The sequence below is a fragment of the Camelina sativa genome, chromosome 18 (assembly GCF_030686135.1).
Source record: "Camelina sativa cultivar CO46 ecotype springtype chromosome 18, ASM3068613v1".
Classification (NCBI taxonomy): Eukaryota; Viridiplantae; Streptophyta; class Magnoliopsida; order Brassicales; family Brassicaceae; genus Camelina; species Camelina sativa.
In genome coordinates this window covers 21,124,760-21,144,371 of record NC_141897.1, presented here as the reverse complement: position 1 = coordinate 21,144,371, position 19,612 = coordinate 21,124,760, and the positions used below count along the sequence as shown (strand labels likewise).

General features: G+C 35.8%; 3 protein-coding genes and 1 pseudogene across 3 annotated transcripts; 3 read left to right on the top strand and 1 right to left on the bottom strand.

Annotated features, from left to right (window-relative positions):
• The first annotated feature begins 1,776 nt into the window (after positions 1-1,776).
• Positions 1,777-5,155, top strand: LOC104762398 (uncharacterized). The gene is made up of 9 exons (XM_010485677.3): positions 1,777-2,244; positions 2,518-2,612; positions 2,837-2,916; positions 3,013-3,054; positions 3,154-3,281; positions 3,488-3,668; positions 3,939-4,117; positions 4,409-4,633; positions 4,707-5,155. The coding sequence occupies exons 1-9, from the start codon at positions 1,892-1,894 to the stop codon at positions 5,008-5,010; spliced, it is 1,587 nt and encodes a 528-aa protein (XP_010483979.2). The 5' UTR covers positions 1,777-1,891; the 3' UTR covers positions 5,011-5,155.
• Positions 5,156-5,179: 24 nt separating this feature from the next.
• Positions 5,180-8,485, top strand: LOC104762397 (protein EARLY FLOWERING 5). The gene is made up of 9 exons (XM_010485676.3): positions 5,180-5,537; positions 5,954-6,047; positions 6,288-6,373; positions 6,480-6,535; positions 6,646-6,697; positions 6,775-6,856; positions 6,957-7,279; positions 7,398-7,907; positions 8,002-8,485. Exons 1-9 carry the CDS (start codon positions 5,457-5,459, stop codon positions 8,227-8,229), a joined length of 1,512 nt encoding a protein of 503 aa, XP_010483978.2. The 5' UTR covers positions 5,180-5,456; the 3' UTR covers positions 8,230-8,485.
• Positions 8,486-11,058: 2,573 nt separating this feature from the next.
• Positions 11,059-13,993, top strand: LOC104762396 (HIPL2 protein). The gene is made up of 7 exons (XM_010485675.3): positions 11,059-11,410; positions 11,497-11,660; positions 11,749-12,510; positions 12,620-12,833; positions 12,928-13,106; positions 13,200-13,438; positions 13,519-13,993. The coding sequence occupies exons 1-7, from the start codon at positions 11,317-11,319 to the stop codon at positions 13,934-13,936; spliced, it is 2,070 nt and encodes a 689-aa protein (XP_010483977.2). The 5' UTR covers positions 11,059-11,316; the 3' UTR covers positions 13,937-13,993.
• A 326-nt stretch (positions 13,994-14,319) lies between these two features.
• Positions 14,320-17,745, bottom strand: LOC109130524 (F-box protein At5g62510-like; annotated as a pseudogene).
• Positions 17,746-19,612: the final 1,867 nt, after the last annotated feature.

Here is a 19,612-nt window from a genome sequence, read left to right as displayed (position 1 = left end):
CGTTCCATACCGTCTCTTGGGATCAAAAGATTATCTTTTTTTTTTCCTTAACTAAAGCGTTATATGATATATAACTTATATCATCAACCTAAAGCAAGGTGAGTTGCCGTATTTTAAAAAAAAAAACAGTGGGGTTTCATAGTTAAGGTTTTGCATTTGTTGTTGTTGTAGGCGTCGATGACCGTTGGGATTTTCATAAAAATTAAATAGTGCATCATTACATTGTACTGTAATAAATTAAAAAAAGCAGCCATGTGCATCAAAAAAAATAAAAAAAAATGGTGGCCATATGCGAAGAGCTCTGATGCTAGCTTTGTAAAACCGACACGTGTCCATGAGAAAAAAAACAACAACACAGTTCACAATTTACAACACAACCCACGTGACTCAGACCTTTTTTCTTTTCTTTTCGAGATAAAGTTGTGTTTTTTTTTTATTTTCCTAGACAAAAAAAAAATAAAGTACACCATGTTCCGTACGGTACCCGTCCGTAAGAATAAGATCGAGAGTTTCTTTTTTCCCCGCTACATAAGCTTTTTCCTAGACGTCTCCTTTTTCTTTTGCAACTTCTAACGCATTACTTAGTTTCGATTGATAATTTCATGCCTTTTCAAGTCTCCTTTTTTTTGCCTTTTCAAGTCTTTTTGAAATTCGTCTTTCGATAATGGAAATTTGACTAGGAGAGATCCATACTTATCAAAGTATACAGTACCTACTTTTAGCTTTTATCGTTGTGTTATTTTAATTATCAAAATCTTACATCAATATACTGCCGTATATATAAGGGGGAAAAATATATCTTGCTAGTTGCTTCTAGGGGTAACAATAATGAGTTGGCTTGTAGTGTATATCATTTGTATTTTGTATGATCAAAACTATTGTATATGTAAAGATTCAAAAGTTCCTATATATAGCTATTTGACCTTTTCTTAAATGATTAAAAGACGGTGGATATGGATTTTGATATGCATAAGTTTGTAGGGCCGTAGGGGCACTTGTGAATTACTAGATATGGTCATGTCTCTAGCTCTGATTGCGCTTATGTAAGGGAAGAAGAAGAGGTCGTCAAAGGCAACAAGAAGACAAAAAATTAAAGGATAATATTTTTCCGGGATTCCCTTGGATCTTTTGATAGAGATTCTTGCTAGATTGCCTGATAAATCGCTGATGAGGTACAAGTGCGTTTCAAAGTTATGCATGGTCTTCTCTTATATATCCGTTCTCGATATTTTAGCAATCATAACGTTATCTTACGGTCGCATCTCCACATCCATCACCTGGTCCTCGTCTATACATGAGTGATGAGTTTGGTGGACCACTTGGCGTGTAATTCAATGGATCTTTGCCACAACCCCCGTGAGTCTTTACTGCTGTCATTGTCTAGTAGTTGTGCTCTCTTTCGACCAAGATTTGACAATTCCATCGATGGGAGGACCCAACATGGTGGTTCTTCAAGTGAAAATAAGTTAATACAGATTGTTTCTATGGACAAAGAAGAAACTATTTTTCACGTCACATTGTAAATAAAACTATAAAACGTTACAACTTTTTAAGTAAAAAAATAAATTACGAAAAACTAGAGAAAAATGTTTTCAATATTGAACATGATCGAGTTTTTTTGAATAAGTAAAGTTGCTTGATGTCCCAAAAAGATACGTTAAACGCTGGCTGATGTTATTTATGGGCCGTTTAAGATGGGCTTTTGCATAAAAACCCACGAAATAGTATTCACGGATCCACTGGTTAGATTAGATTGGATGATGATATTACAGATTTGTCGTTTTTAATTTAAACTTTGGTTTTTATTTCTACAAAGTACAAAGTCTTCTGCGTTCTTCTGCGCACAAGGCAAGGCAAAGAGCTGCCCGAACCGAACAATCGGATTACTTCTATGGGTTCGCCGGATACACAAAATCGCCGCAACATCGCCGCCGAATTTCTCCAAAACACCGTTAGTTCAATCTCTTCCTCCATCATTCCTCTCTTCCCTCCCAAAACGGCGCCGTCTCGTGTATGCCTCCCACTAAGATTCACGGTATCAGACGATGTCTCCTCTTTCGAATCGACGGTCAAGAGCACATCATCCTCAGGCCTTAATTCAACGGTTAGGATATCGTCTCTGAGCTCAGACGGGAAACGCGGTGGACCTGCCTTCGTCGGTCAGGTCTTCAGTATGTGTGACCTTACTGGGACTGGTCTTATGGCTGTTTCTACTCACTTCGATATTCCTTTCATCTCCAAGAGGTTTATTATATTACTCTTCCTCTTCGTCCATTTGTTTCTCTCACTCTCGAAATTTCAAGTTCGATTCAGTTCCCATGAGCTAAGATTGTTCCTTTCTTGTACTTTACCATGGTTCCAAGTATTACCTCAAGTTTTCTAGGTCTATGTACTGTTTGTTTATTAGATTGAATCAGTGGCTTCAAGATATTGATGATTCAGGGATAGGTCAATACATCCATCCATTTTGTGGAACTAATCTGTAGACTCTGATTTTGTTTTTCTTCTCATATACAGAACACCTGAGTGGCTAAAGAAAATGTTTTCAACTATCACTAAGAGCGAGAGGAAAGGCCCTGTGTTCCGTTTTTTCATGGATCTTGGTGATGCAGGTGCATTGACACTTCTCTTTGTAAGCTTTTTATGTTTTTTATCCAGTAACAAAGTCTAGGTGCTACTTGCCTGTATATTCTTTTAGAGCTTTCTGGTTCTGAATTAGGCTGTAATATTCTGAAGGCATTTAAAAACACTGTCATTGCCTACAACTTCAAATTTTGTTTGTCTACTTGATATTTTGGGTTTGGATCTTTTCCTGACGTGATGTTTGTTTTCTCAGTTTCATATGTTAAAAAACTAAATATTCCAAGCGGAGTAGTTGGGGCTTGTCGGCTTGATTTGGCATATGAGCATTTCAAGGTAGGCCTCTATTGCAACTAGTATGCTGTTTTATACTACATAGTCTACATCTGAATTGTATGATTGAATGAATCAATTTTGTTTCATTTTCCTCAGGAGAAGCCTCACTTATTTCAGTTTGTTCCAAATGAGAGACAGGTAAAATCAGTAAATCACGTTAGTGTGATATGCATTTCTGGCATTTCTTTGCTCCCATTTAGTAACCTACTTCTAACTCAAATGGTTTCTGATTTGCAGGTGAAGGCTGCCAATAAACTTCTCAAGTCTATGCCACAAAATGGTGGGAAACAAAAGGTGGATGGCGTTCCTGTTTTCGGTGCTCAAAATTTGGACATCGCTGTTGCAACTGCAGATGGGATTAAGTGGTGAGCTTTTAGTAGTGCAAAACAATGTGAATTTGGCATCCTCTCCGTTTTATTAACTCCCTCCAAGTCGTACTATTTGAACACATGGCCTTTAAGTTTTCTTGTAGACTTGGCTGCAGTTTAATATGATAGTTGTGCAAAAAATTTCTTCTACATGAAAAATCCTGGGATTGTTTTTAGTATCTAATTCTATTAACCTTTACCAGGTATACCCCTTACTTCTTTGATAAAGCTGTGCTAGATAACATTCTTGAAGAGTCCGTAGATCAACATTTCCATACTTTAATACAAACCCGGCATGTGCAACGACGACGGGATGTTGTTGATGATAGCTTAGCATCAGAGGTTATGGAAGAGATGGGAGATAGCATGCTAGAGCCACCAGAGGTACACAAGTGATTCCATTTTTTTTTTTTTTTGTCAACGCAATTGATTCTTGTTAGTTGTTATGATAAAATCGGAGTAGAATTTGTCAGTTGCTATGCCTATTATCCTGCTGGGTTCCTGTGGGTAGAGATCATGTTTCTTTATCCCTGGTAGCTTGTCGTTTTTAGCAGACGAAAGTATTGATCATGGCTATTCTTGGGTTATCTCTTGGGGTTGGTATTGGAGTTCTAGAAACTTATGGTATTTGTTCTCGTGTTAATCAAACTGTAGGTTCAAGAAGCCATGGAGGAGATTGGCACTTCCGGAATTCCTTTGAGTGTTGTGGCAAAGGCTGCAGAGATTCAGCTCTTATATGCGGTTGACAGAGTACTTCTAGGTAGTAGATGGTTTCGAAAAGCAACGGGGATCCAGCCAAAGTTACCTTATTTGGTTGATTCTTTTGAAAGAAGGTATGCTCTTGCATGTTTCATAATTTTTAAAGTCGTTTAATGAAAGATGTTAGTAATTTGGTCTCCGAGATGCATAGTAAAAGCATTTTTATGTCACATTGACACCAAAAACTGTGAAATTTGCTCAAGCAGAATGTGAAGTTTGGACATTTGACATAGAATTTCAGTTGTGTATGGTCTCAAAGTGAAAGTTATTTGAGGATTGACATAAAAGAATTTTGCGATAGTTCTGTGCTAATTGATGTGATTTACAGAGACCAACACTAAAAGTTATTCTCTCGTTGCTCTCAGGAGTGCATTCTCTATCCAAAGAGCGTCGTCAGGATCAACAAATAGATGTCTTGGTGATTCAGTAGAAACAGATACTTCCGCATCACTGCTAAGAGTAGAAGAAGGTGATAGTCTAAGGGAAGACGAAAAAAGAGAGCAAAATCTCTGGTTTCCTTTTGGGGATTGGCTTAATCACTCTGTGTCGAAAAAAGATCACGCTCATCATAAGGGCTCATCAGATCAAAGGTACTAGAAATTGCTCTCAAAACGTTGCTGAAGAGTGTAATAATCTTAAAACATGCATTGTTTTGGTTTACAGGGATATGGAATCTAGAGATAGAGAAATGCTGGAAAGTCCTTTCCTACCAAAGATAACAATGGTAGGGATTTCAACAGGAGAAGCAGCACAGATGAGCAAGGCAAATCTGAAGAAAACAATGGAAGATTTAACAGAAGACTTGGAGCAATCAGATGAAGGGAACGATCATGGTTCAAAACGTTATGACCCGCTAAAGATTGAAGAGAGAGATCCTCTGTTTGTTGCAAACGTTGGAGATTACTACTCGGGTTTGGCTAAACCTGGTTCCGCTCGGTTGTCACGTCGAGGTGATGATGACCAGTAACGAAGCATATCCTAGAGGGTCATATAACATACACTTTGTATGAATTGTGCAAGCCTAGTTACTATTTTGTTGTATAAATTATATGTTGTCTAAATTCCAATTTGGTTCTATGTGATTGGTTAATAATGGGCTTTTTCAGTATAAAGTAAAAGATCCAACAATGGCCCAAGATTGAATTAACGACCAAAATAAAATCGTTAATAAAATAAACGAAATGATTGGTTTGAGAGCGTATCGACGAGATAGAAATAGATCGAGGAAACGAAGGAGCCGAGGAGGAGGAAAGAAAAATACTAGAATCTGTGTCTTGTGGATACGAAATTTCAAATTAAGTTTGTGGGAGAGAAACTCAGATAAACCTAGCACAAGATCTGTGTTGTGAAATTAGTGAGAGCAAAATCTCTAAATCGGTGGGAGATTGATTGAAGAACGGTAAGCGGCAAAATATGAAGACGACGAAAGGAGGGAAAGTGATGAACCCTACTGATGCTTTTCGCAAGGAGCAACGCAAGAGAGAAATTAAACGTGTAAGTGCTTCTTTTTTTTTGTTTTCTCCATTTTTGAGTTTGCCCCCATTTTTTGTTTTTGTTGGGGCTTATTGACGAAATCGAATTGGGATTAATTGTTTTTTTTTTTTTTTTTGTAGCTGTGTGAGTTTTAGATTCAGCTTAAATTGCTCTGTTTTCTTCGTTTCGATTAGGTTCAGGTTTATAGCTTGTTTTGGTGATTTTAACATTTTGTTCAAATGGAGGACTCTATACCCTAAATTAGACTTTTTTTTTTGGTTGTTTAAGCATTAGAGAAATTAATATTTGGATGCTCAGACTCGTTTAGGTCAATAGCTTTGCTGTAGCTAAGATAGTAGCAAAATTTCAGACTCGTTTGGTATGTGTCTATTTATGGCTTATGTTCTTACCATTTGACACTTATCTTTTGGTTACAGAACAAGAAAGAGAGACAGAAGGTAAGAGAAGTTGGAATTTTGAAGAAAGATCCTGAACAGATCAAGGAACAGATCAGGAAACTTGATATGTCAAGTAAGTTTTTGCTCTCCTTCTATAAAAAAATCTCACTTTATATATGCTCTGTGTTGCTACTGTTGAGGGTTTTGATCAAGCTTCGAATTAATTATGTCTTTTTTAGTTTCGTAGTAATTTTCGGCTTACAGGTTTCACGTGTGTGTATCTCTACAGCCCCAAAAGAAATTTACAGTTTCTTTTTCCAGTATTGTAGCCTCTATACAAACTAATACAGAGTTGATATTTTGATTGGTGTAGAGGCTGAAGGTGCTTTGGACAAAGCAAGAAAACATAAAAAGAGACAGCTTGAAGATACTCTCAAAATGGTGGTCAAGAAGAGAAAGGTATTTCTCTACTAGAGTTAGCTTTTTTTTCCTTGGCCCTTACACGTACTCCCAGCTTATTGGTATTTGTTGTCTTCTTATTCTTTTGTATCTTTTGTTTTCACAGGAATATGATGAGAAAAAGAAGGAGCAAGGTGAGGCCACAACCTCTGTTATGTTCAGGTAATTACTTGTTCTATCATGTTAGTTTCATTTTCTGTAAATATTGATTGTTAAGATGTCATCGGCTTTCTGTTAGATATATGTATAACCTGTTTGTCTCTTCTATGCAGTCATCTACCCCCTCAACGAAGAGCAACCGGCGAAGAGGACTTAAAACCAGATGTACTTAGTTTGTTTTCTTTCTGTTCCCCCTGCTTGATTTCAAAAACCTCTTCTCACTTTTCTGCATATTATGACAGGACTCTGTTTACTATCACCCTACGTTGAACCCAACTGGTGCACCACCCCCTGGAAAGCCACCAATGTATAATTCATCAATAGGTATGTCTTTTGTTAATGCTGCTTCTTACAAATCAAAACACTCCTTTTTCCTACTTCCTTTTATTTAATCGTAAAAAGGATTTTTTAAAACGTTGTTCAGGGACTAGTATCTCCTCAGATGGTGCTGCTTCATCTAGTGGTGCTGCATTGTCTTCTATTACCGATTCAGAAGATTCAGTCCTAGTTGCTCCTCCTCCGCTTCCCCCACTCCCTCCTCTACCGGATGGGAATAATACTTTAGCTGCTTCTTTGCCACCAACTACGGGCGTTACTTTGCCACATCCACTATTTCCACCCCCACCTCCGGGGCCACCGCCAAAAGAGCAGGATTTGGTTCGTCCTCCTCTTCCTCCTGGTCTAAGTGGAAATGAAGATGATGGTAGATTCCCTGAATCATCCGATCTAACCTTCAACAATCGCAAGGTAACACCTCATTCTGTTATTGATAGCTGTCTTAAATTGGTGCAATGTACGTGTTTTCGTGTATCAGATGGATAAAAGATTGAAATTTGATTACATTTTTTTCGTATTTATTGTGCAGAACGCTAATATAACTTCAGTCCCTCCTCCCCCACCACCTGGCCTTCCATCAGGTCCTCCAAGCAACGAATCAGAGAGTGTTCCTTCAGAATGTAATGAGAGTAGTTTCCAAAATGCTAAGATGGTTGCACCACCCCCACCACCACCATTACATCAGCAACATCAATCAACATTTGCAGGAGGTGCTCCTTCACTCACTAGTTTTCAAACTGATGTTCATCTGCCTCCAGGAATGCGTTTTCCACCTCCACCGCCTCCGCTCGATATGCATCCTGGAATGTTGGGTGGTCATCATATCCATCATATCCCAAGGCCACCGTTTGGCCCACCGCCTGGACCTCCTACAATGGTGAGACCACCGCTTCCACCAGGACCACCGCCGTCTAGTTATCAAGACGGTCAAGCAATGATCAGACCATATGTACCAAACAAGCCATCTTATGTGAAATCTGCTGCTCCTACTGTTGTCCGGAGACCACTCGCCCAACACACACCTGAGCTTACATCAATGGTGAGTTACATGAATTGGCCACACCGTTTTGGTATGTGTCATTTGAACTCTCTGTATCAAATCAAATACTTTATTTGTTGTTGTTGTTGTGCAGGTTCCTGCGTCCGTTCGAGTCAAAAGAGAATCATTAGCTGTGACTAAACCAAAGCCAAAGACATCGATGACCACGAGCTTGGGTTTTAGACCAAGAGCTATTGCGTCTGCTGCACCTGTGAAGGTAGAGTCAGCCAAGACATCTGCAGCTTCAAAGCCACAGAGCATTGATGATTCTTACACAGCTTTCTTAGAGGACATGAAAGCTCTTGGAGCACTTGATGGATAAACTTAATGGTCTTATTATTTGTCTTCAAACAAAGTTATTTTGGTGTTGTTGGATTAAGAATCTTGGAGAAGTAAAAAGATTGTTATATGAACTTAACTCGCTAACAGTTGTCTACATTACCGGTTACAAAGAAAAGAAAAAATAACGCATATTTTTGAGTTTAGAGCAATACATTGTTGAAAAGCATTTTCTAAAGTAGAAAAGGCTATGGCATATTTTAAGGAATAAGAGACCATTGGTTGAAATTTCTTACCAATAATTTGATGGAATTCGAATTCCCCCTTTCGGAGGGTACTCTTGGACACTAGTGCGTTGTGTTTCGAGTTTTTGTTATTTTGTCATTAGAATTTTGCCATTGGAATTTAGTGCAACCTTTTTCTGTTTTTGGGTTGAAAATTAGTGTAACCTACTTCCTTGTCACTGCGGCAATAAGATTTACGAGATCTTTTGGTTTAGAAGAAACCAATTATCCAAAGAACTAAATAATACTCATAGATTTTGCTTTATTATTGTTGACTACAGTTTTCAGACAATACCTTAACCTGTACTTTGAGACACACATGTACAAAGTCTAATCGGGATGAGCATGTCATGGATGATGTACGATTTTTTTTTTCCTAGGTCAACAAAGACTTTTCAGTTGAGAGACAAAAATTTGGAAGTGGTCGAGTTTGTGTATTTTTAAAAAATAAAGTTAAAAAATTGTATCCTTTAGTCAAAAAGGAAAAAAGCAAAATCTTATCTGCATTTGATAGTGATATATATAAATAGTGTGTGAATATAACCACACGATTCTATCTAGGTTAAAGTTGATATGGAATATCTCAACACCTAACACCATAAATGTGTGCTTTCATTTTGCATTATTTTCTTATTCATACATGTATGCATTGAGAACGCATTACACTATTTAATATATATAAAAGTCTTGTTTTACTTTGGCCGCCGAACGAGAGGAATCACTATGTGCAAATCCACATGGAAGCAACTATCAATATCTCTAATAAACCAAAGTGGTGCCGATTTTTTCTCAACGAACTTACAAATGAATATGAAAACCTTACAAGTTTTTGTTAGAGAGTTAACCCCTTTATAAAATATTACAACATACAAACTTTATCTTGTTCTTACTAAACATTTTATTCCATCATCTGCATGGATCATATCATTTATCCTATCTAATGACATGGTTGATGAGTGCATTGTAGTCCAGTAATTCTATCACTGTTGATTGAAGATAAAGAAAGATTTGCATTACATAGATCACATTAAAACTCACATAAACTGATTAATTTTCCTCAGACTGTCTAGAAAGCAAGTGGAACTCATTTTTACCTTCTAGAAATTCATCGTAACCTAATTAACATATATACATTCATTCATGATAAAGAAGTGGACTGTTTCAGAAGTCAAATGGGTTCATTAATGAAATTAAAGTCCATGCCGTTGAATAAACTCAATTTTCATAAAGTAAGTGAGAAGTAGGAAATGTAATTAAGAGAAAATGTCGTCAAGTAGATCCAATTGGCAGTTGGCATTTATTTGCATTTTTATTTTGCTCCAGGATACTTAAGTATTTACCCCCATCTAGATCATCTTTAAGAAAACAAGAAAACTAGTGAGACTGCAAATTAGAATTAAAATTTGTGGACCATGATTTAATCTGCTCCGACATGGCCCGCTTTGATATTCAGACTATAGCTTTATAGTTGGCTCTCTAAGTTAACGATGAATTATTTAGTATAATAGTCGTAGTGGGTTGTTCAAGTTATTCGGTTGTCTTTCATGGTTCGATCATCTCACTTTTAAAGCTTTTGGTACGTTTGTATCTATTGTATATGCCTTATTACTATAGATTTTTTAAGTCGGCAGACAAAACTTAATCAGTTTTTCTCATCTGCTATTATAAAATTTTCTAACTGGTCAATGTATCCGATTTAGCAAAAAGCACTCTTAAGAATTATTTATCACTGGACGTCTAGAATAGAGATGACAAGCGATTTTTGAAATATAGAAAAAGGAATGTTGAGTCTTGTATGACATTTAAATAAATAGAAACTTTGTAAAGCGTGTGAGAAAAGGGGAAATGCGAAGCAACCTAACAAAAGATATAAATATTTGGTGATCAGGTAAAAAGATGTAAAATTAATGTTCACATGGATGTCGAAATTGACCCCAATGTTCATGTTAGGTAATGCTAAAGTATTAACATGGTTAACATACGTAAGGGGACGGCCATTATTTAATTAATTAAGTCTGTCATATAGTCATTTATACCCAAATCTAGAAGAAATAGATCATACAATACAATAGACATGATATGAAGGAAAAAAAGAAGATCGTAGAACATACTTAAATACGAATACAAGACATAAATTGTTCTCTGTTGGCTATCTAAATGATTGAATGTCTAAGCCTTGGTCTCTTTACTAGTATACGAAAATATTTGCGTTTAGAGAATTCTATAAACGCCAACTCATCCCGGACTCGACACCCTATTACTGGTTTTGATAAGAAGAGCTTGGCTGAGTTGCTTAAAAAATCATTTAACTAGAAAAAACAATTAATTGAGTTGATCGAGAGAACTACTAGTAGAGTAGAGAGAGTAGAGAGAAACTCGCACATATATGTATATGATTGTTAATGGATTTATTGCTTGTAGTTTTCTTCATATAGTTTCCATCATAAAATAAGTTAGAAAACTATGTCATATTTCTTTTAAATTATTATAAAAAAAAATACAAAATTCAAAAGTATTTTCGAAAATCAAAACTTCGAGAAGGATTGGGGGTTGACAAATTCATATAACCAATCGACTTTAATAATTTTGAGATAGACAAATTAGCGTAACCGTTTCACCCTATCCAAGAATTAATTCTTTTCACTCCTAATGTATATGCTTTCTTTAATATTTTGACAAAAAAAAATTTCAACTTCTATTTCGTATTTAGACACAACTATGTTCCTATGGTCCTCCTACACACACATATATAGCTTTGAGTCTCCTCTTTTGAGAGAGAGAGAGAGAGAGAGAGAGAGAGAGAGAGAGAGAGAGAGAGAGAATTGTGTTGTTGTATAGTTCCAATAATGGCAAAGACGAATCAATCCATCACTATCTTCTGTTCCCTTCTTCTGATTCTACTCTCTGCAACAACTTCTCATCCTCTTTGCTCTGATTCAAGTAAGTACTGTCCTCTGTCTTAATGTCGTTTTGAGTCTATTTATGTCGTTTTGATGGGTTTTTTTTTTTTTTCGTCTTCTTGTCAGAGACTCCAGTCAACAACAACGAGACACTCCAGTTCTGCGATTCCTACACAGGACGTTCTTGCTGCACTTCCAAAGATGATCTTCAATTGCAGAATCGCTTCAACTCAATGAACATCTCTGACGATTCAAACTGTTCCTCCCTTCTCAAATCCATCCTCTGTGCTGTAAGTCTAAATCAAATCCACTCTAGTATTGATCTGGTTGAAGCTATTGATTCTGAACTTCTTGAGTGTTATTTTTTTTTTTCCTTAGAAATGTGATCAGTCCTCAGGACAACTGTTTGATGATAATTCTGAAATCCCAATTCTATGCGACTCAACTTCACAAGACTTATGCTCAAAACTATGGGATTCATGTCAGAACATCTCCATTGTCTCTTCTCCCTTTAGTCCCACTCTACTAGGTGGTGGTACTTCGCCTCCATCTTCCTCTAATTCATCGACGTTAACCGATCTTTGGAAATCCCAAACCGAATTCTGTACCGCCTTTGGTGGATCATCATCTCAAACCAACATAACCAAATGCTTCAATGGTAAACCGGTTAACAAAGACACTGGCGATGATGTAAAGCCACCTAAAGGAATATGTCTTGAGAAGATAGCAACCGGGTCTTACTTAAACATGGTTGCTCATCCTGATGGTTCGAACCGGGCCTTTTTCTCTAACCAACCTGGTAAGATTTGGTTAGGAACAATACCGGATCAAGATTCAGGTAAACCGATGGAAATTGACGAATCGAGTCCTTTTGTTGATATTACCGATCAAGTCAGTTTCGATACGCAGTTTGGTATGATGGGGATGGCGTTTCATCCTAAGTTCGCAGAGAACGGGAGGTTTTTCGCGTCTTTTAACTGCGATAAGGTTAAATCTCCTGGATGCTCTGGTCGTTGTGCTTGCAATTCTGATGTAAATTGTGATCCTTCTAAGCTACCTAAAGACGATGGCGCGCAGCCTTGTCGTCATCAGACCGTTGTGGCTGAGTATACTGCTAACGGTACTTCCTCGAGTCCAACGGTAAGTTTCAAAACCCTAAAACATATTCAAGATTTGATTTCAACAAAAAACCTGAGTTTCTTGGAGATCAAGATTCTAAAAGAGATTGTTGCTTTTTATGATTGTGTAGGCAAAGATTGGTAAAGCCTCTGCAGTGAGGAGGATTTTCACTATGGGACTTCCGTATTCTTCATCTCACGGTGGTCAGATTCTCTTTGGACCTGATGGTTATTTGTATCTCATGACTGGTGACGGAGGAGGAGTTTCAGATACTCACAACTTTGCACAGAACAAGAAGTCGTTGCTTGGCAAAATCTTGAGGCTTGATGTTGATGTTATGCCAAGTTAAGTGGCGATATCGATCTCTAAAGCATTGTATTTGGGAGTTTTGATTTGGTCTTTTTAACTCTTATTTATTGTGTGATTAATACTCTGCAGGCGTATCTGAAATCTCTAAGCTTGGTTTATGGGGAAACTACTCTATCCCAAAGAACAATCCTTTCCAAGGAAATGAAAATGAGCAGCCTGAGATTTGGGCTTTAGGGCTACGAAATCCATGGCGTTGCAGCTTTGATTCCGAAAGACCAGATTACTTCTTGTGCGCCGATGTTGGAAAGGTTTGTTTTTCTTTTCTTAGGGCTCACGCATCCAACTCTGTGATGATGCAGAGTTTCTCATGAATAGATTGCTGTGTGTAAAAAATGTAACAGGATACATATGAAGAAGTTGATATCATAACAATGGGTGGAAACTATGGCTGGAGAACTTACGAAGGCCCTTATGTTTTCTCACCGTTATCGCCTTTCGGAAGAAATGTTTCCTCGGACTCAAACCTGACATTCCCAATTCTCGGTTACAACCACTCTGAAGTGAACAAGCATGAAGGATCAGCTTCCATAATTGGAGGTTACTTCTATCGATCCAACACTGATCCTTGCTCTTATGGAACGTAAGTCAAAAAACTAAACCATATATAAACACTAAATCTGAAGCCCTAAATCACTAAATCCTCAAACCCTTTTGTTCCAGGTACTTGTATGCAGATCTTTATGCAAACGCAATGTGGGCAGCGATCGAATCACCAAAAGATAGTGGAAACTTCACGGACTCTCTAATACCGTTTAGTTGCAGCAAGGATTCGCCTATGAAGTGTACCGCGGCTCCAGGAGGTGCTAGCTCAGGACCTGCTCTTGGTTACATCTACTCTTTTGGACAAGACAATAACAAGGACATACATTTGCTCACGAGCTCTGGTGTGTACCGAATTGTCCGTCCTAGTCGTTGTAACTTAGCTTGCTCCAAGGAAAACACTACCGCTTCTGCTGGAAAACAGAGCCCTGCTGCTCCATCTCCTCAGCTTTTACCTTCTTCCGCAAGAAAGCTCTGTTTCTCTGTGTTTTTGTTATTGTCGTCGTTCTTTTTGCTGTTTCTAACAGTGTTAGATTAGTACGATGATTGTTTCAGACTCTGTTTTGTAACAGTTCTTATTGATATTGTTCAAAAACTGATTGCTTATATATAATATTATAAGAGATCATATATAATATTACTCATCAAAATTTCCAATAAGAATCCATCCAAGATTGACAACGTAATCTAAGCATAATATTACAATAAGAGGACATATATTCAACGATTAATTCTTTTTCTGGTAACATAAGTAAAATAAAATTATTAAAAAAAATAGTTTCATTGTATTACACACTATTATTGAAGTTAACAACAATTAAATCTTGATAATCAAGCTAGGAAGAAAATAATAATATTGGCATTGTTTCCAAGTCGAGTATGCTTTTCACTCTAATCATAAGCTTCAAAAGATCTTGGCATTCAAGTTTCCAAGTGCAGTATGCTTTCACACTTATCCATATGCTGGAAAAATAAATATAAGCTGGTCTTAACAAGCTTACGAAACCAGTGTTCCGGTATACCTCTAATCCAAACCTTGCTCAAATCAGTCTTTTGTAGATCATAATAAATAATGTACTAAGGGGAAATCAAAGGAATGGTGACAAGATAACCTTTCCGTCTTGAGTTGTACCTTCTACCGTAAAAAAATCAATGTTGTTACAACTGACCAAATGCAACTGACAAGGCTTCAAAACCAAAGATGTTCTCGACCATCTTCCAGCAACTTCCAAGACCCATAAGTCCACCAAACCCTTTTGTGATAGATTGGTATGATCAAAAACAGCTGGTTTTCCATCATACTCTATAAATCCCACAGACTGACCATATGAAGACACCACAGGAGGAGGTGCTTTGATTATACTGAACTTTTCAGACCTAACGTCAAAACTGACAACGATATCGCCACCCTTAGAAGTAGAAGCCAAATAATATACAACTCCATCGATGCACAGTCCTATTCTTGTAGGAAGATGATGAGGTTGGCCAAACTCAATTCGTTTCCAGGAACTTCCAGGTTCTAGTACGAATTAGACCCAATGCTCTGAGGTTAATATCCTAAATCTTTTTGGGGATACTACAACAGTGCAAACTACTTTGTATTGATCAAGAACAGGATCGTGTCCAAAAAAGTAGAGGACAGTCTTACGGTAGTATTCTTGAGCAAAGATGTTGGAATCGACTGCTGGTAAGGTTACACTCTGGAAGGGATGATGGTTTTTTTACTGTGAATTTAGGGTAGTACAAGAAGGTATTTTGGGTAAGGGAAAAGAAGGTATGGGAAGCATTTAAGACAAGAACAAAGGTTATATGAAAGAAAAGGAGGGATATGTGAAGTTAATGTTTGTTTTCTCCCAAGAACATGTTCACGAGTTCGTTAAAGTCTTTGGTCTTCTGATTTAAAAGCTTATATAAGTATTGTCCCTACAACAAAAAAAAAATAGAAAATCTCTTTCTCTATGCATATATTTAAACAAGTATACACGTTTACATATATATAGACATAGGAATGCGTATGTGTATTACATGTATAAACATGATAAGAACACCTTCAAGGTGAAGATTATGCAGTGATCACTGATCAGGTTTCTTGCAACAACCTGTGAATCGAATTTCCGGCATAAATCCAGGTTCCTGTTGAAATTATATCATCAATGGTGTCTGTCTGTCACAAGAAACGCGTAATCACCTATTTTTTACATGCTCGGTTTCGGCTGAAGTTTGGACTGGTCTCGCATCAAAACTTCTAGGAACAAAATTCACCACAGACTGGGACACCATTCAGACTCTGCTCACAGACAACACTTTGGGGGAAAGCTGCTCTGTTTCTGGTCCGCTACACATTTCAAGCTTCATTGTATTCTATTTGGAGGGAAAGAAACAACCGTCGACATGGAGAACTGGATATATCCCCAGCTCTCCTCGTCAAAAGACTGGATAGGCAAATTCGGAATCGCCTCCTATCCCTTCAAGACGACAACAGAGTCGTTGGATGCATGGAACTATGGCTAGCAACGCATTGAGTCAGGCCCTTTTGTTTTAATTAGTCTCTCAAATGTAAAATCAGACATACTATCAAACATTTAAATCTAGGCTGCACTTGATGTAAAACAGTTTTTTCGAATAAATTTTACATTTTATTAAAAAAAAAAAAAAAAAAATGGTGTCTGTCTGTCTGATATCTATTATGGCCTGTTTTGTTTTGAACTATTGGAGCTTTGAAAAGATTAAAAGTAGGATTGGCTTTTAGGTACCTGTTACTATCTGTCCTGCAGGAGCTCTGGTTTCCATAGTCTAAGTGGGTTGCCTCACCGAGTTCTTCTTTTGCTTGATCTCTCTGTCAAGAAAAGGAAGATTTTGGAGTTGGTTAATATGATACATAGTAGGGACAATTCGATAAGTTTTTTGGAAGAAAGTTGAATTACCTTTGGGTCTAGAGGGAAATTTTTCTTTCTGCTGTGGTTTTCTTTGGCTATCCTACTTTTTGAGGAATCAGTTCGCTTAAGCCTGTAGAAAGTGTGTGTGAGAACGTTTTAGCTAGGAAAGGTTTATTCATGGAGTTTCAAAGCAATTTCACTAACGTTCTGGACTTGCTAGTAGCATCATTCTCTTGTATGGCATCGTTTTTAGCCTGCAATATGAGACATCATTTAAGTAAATGTGAAGAACAAAGATTTTTCAAGTTGTTGCTTATGTTGGATTTAAGACTTAAATTTGAAGAGCGTTCTTTTGCTCTCAGTGATGTTCTTAAACGAAATGCCTAACGCAGAAAATTCTGTTAATTGATGAGGAACAATAAATAAACTTTCTAGTTGTAAATACATTAAGATCTAGGCACCGTGGCGTTTTAGTTGTGGGCAAAGATGTTAAAGAAGGTTCCAGTTTTATCTGCAAGGAATCCAAAACATAAACTATGTGGTAATGAAGAAACTAAAGCTATTTGGTAATGGATGAACACAAAAGAGAATAAGTACACTTTTGTTCCTAGTTTGTATTTTAGAACTTGATTTCGCATTCTTCTTCTCGGTTTCTGAGTTAACCTTAGACCTGAAAGGCTGAAACTCTCCAGTGAAAAAGCCTATAAGGATCACTTTAAAACATGTATGCAAAAGCCAAATCCAAAAGTCCTTTTACCTGTGTCTTTCAGACCTCTGACATCTAAAACATAGAAAAAAACAGTTATTCAAGCCAAGAAATCTTCTCTTCTCAGTGATGTTCTCCTGTTGAGTCGGAGAATCGGAGAGAGAGATGAGAGATGAGAGATGAGAGCTCTGATTTTTTCTATGGAGAAGAGAGACAGAGAGATTAAGGTAACGGTTCTAATTCAGTTGGCGCAGTATCGATATTCTCTTTGTGTAATTACAGCTCCCATTTTTAAACTATTCTTGATTTGGTTCTTTAGTTTTGGAATATCAATCACCAAATAGACCCAACTTTTATTTTTCTTTTTACCATAACACCAATGTTTTCATCTAAAGACTTTTTGTTTGTTTGCTTGTTTAAAATAATTTATACACAATGTATCTATTTATTGATGATTACTAATATAAATATAAACAATCTTACAAAAAATAATTTTAAACACATCCTTCACTTCTTGGTTTTTGACGAGATTTTTAGTTACTCTATATTTAAATCTTAAATAAAACATTTTAGTTTACAAAAAAAAGAAAAAAAAAAAGAGAACATGAATTTATGAACTAAGTTATGGTAATTTCTTGGTTACTAGAAGTTTGATGTTAATTACGTTAGCTTTTATCTTTTGACTGACTACACTAAAAACGTTTTAACAGAAAAATGAAGAAAGGAATATAAACCAATTTCCGTGATAACTCTGTTTTTCAACATTTTTTAAGTAAAAAAAAGTTTTCACTGTTTACCAAATATAAACGTATCAACCAATTATTCAAAGAACATGTTACTGTAATGTCAGTCATTATTAAAAGGATTGATACCAATCAAACCGTGTGTTCTAATCCGCCATCTGCTTCGTACCACCGTCACCTTTCTTGTTTATCTTCTTATTTTCCCCCCTTTCAAAACTTTTTTTTCTGCTCTTGTGTCAAGCCCATTTTCCCCGGGTCTGTATTATGCTTCCTCCTCGTAGATCTGCTCACCTAGTGTCAGTCACCGATGACCGAGGTATGACCAATAGAGATAGTACCTGTAGATACAAAACAAACCCAATTTTATCTCATAGTATTCAATCATCAAGATATATACACTGACTATTTTGATATAGTTTATTTAGTTAACCGAAATTTCGGAAAACCGGAACCGAATTAACTTGAACCAAATATTTTTCCTTATGAATATAGCCTACATTTTATAACAAACATAGAAAAAAAACAATTAAAAAAATAATGTGAACCTTAAACCCTAAACCAAAATATTTCATCTCAAATAGATCATTTGTGCTTAAATTGAACTTCTTCATCCTAGGGGTGAACTTCTTCATTAAAACTTCGGATCCTTCACAAACTTCAGCTAATTTCACCGTCAATTGTACAACGATGGCCTAGTTATTATAAGTTTATAACCCATTACTCATCATCATTTTCCAAAAATTCATCCATATATATTTAATATTGATAACTAATCCAATTATAATATTAAAACAAAAGAAGAAGAAATGTATTTAATTAACGAGTGTTTGTTTGCAACATGATAATGTAGATAAACTATAATTTATAAGGTTTTAATTACACTACAAAAATCTCTAATTATTTGAATTTATCAGATAAAATAGAGAATTTAGAATCATGTATCAATATGTAATTGTATTTTAAAACAAAATGTTGTATAAATCTCTATTTTTACAATCTCTTATTTTGATGGGTTATAAAATTAAATTTATCTTCTTTTTTGACAATGAGTAAATGATATTTATTTGATTGCGTAGATAAATTATAATTAACATTATCTATGTATTTATTTTAAATTACAAAAGAAATATTATTTTGCAATTTCGTAATTTTTTAAACTATACCCTAATTACGAAATTAGATATATATTTAAAATTTTCATAATGAATTTAGATTTTCCTTAATTAGTTATTAATGATTGTTTTTTTGGTAAGATATCATATTAAGCACCCATGGATCTTGGATATTCTAATTAGATGATCCAACTAAATTTTTCATCAATACCAAATTAACCTTATTAAATTGAAAAAATCTAATAGCAATAATTAGTAGCAATTGAATAAGAGCCATAATTTTTGAAATTATTTATTTTGTACCTCTCTTTTAATATTATAAAGATGTAGGCTTAATTTTAAGTCATGCATCATCAAGATTTTCCGATAATCCATCTATGTATCAAAAAGATTGATTTTGTAGAGCTTTTGTACAAATTAAAAAATATATTTAATGTTTAGTTATAAATGCATTATTTATTTATACTAAACCATTTCTCATAATGATTAATCAATAGTAATTCACCAAATTAAAAAATTCTTAATTAATGATTCTTAAAAATTTACAATTTATTAACATTAATTGATAAAAAAAATTATAGCAAATCAATTTTTTAATACAAGAAAATTTATAGCAAAGCAATTTCTCTTGATAATCGTCCATAAAAGAAAAGAAAGGAGACTACAGATAGGAATTATTAGGTCATAAATGAATAGTTTTGGACAAATCAATATTAAATGAACTATTTTGTTTTTGGACAAATATTATTATTGAACTATAACTGATGAATTTTCTGT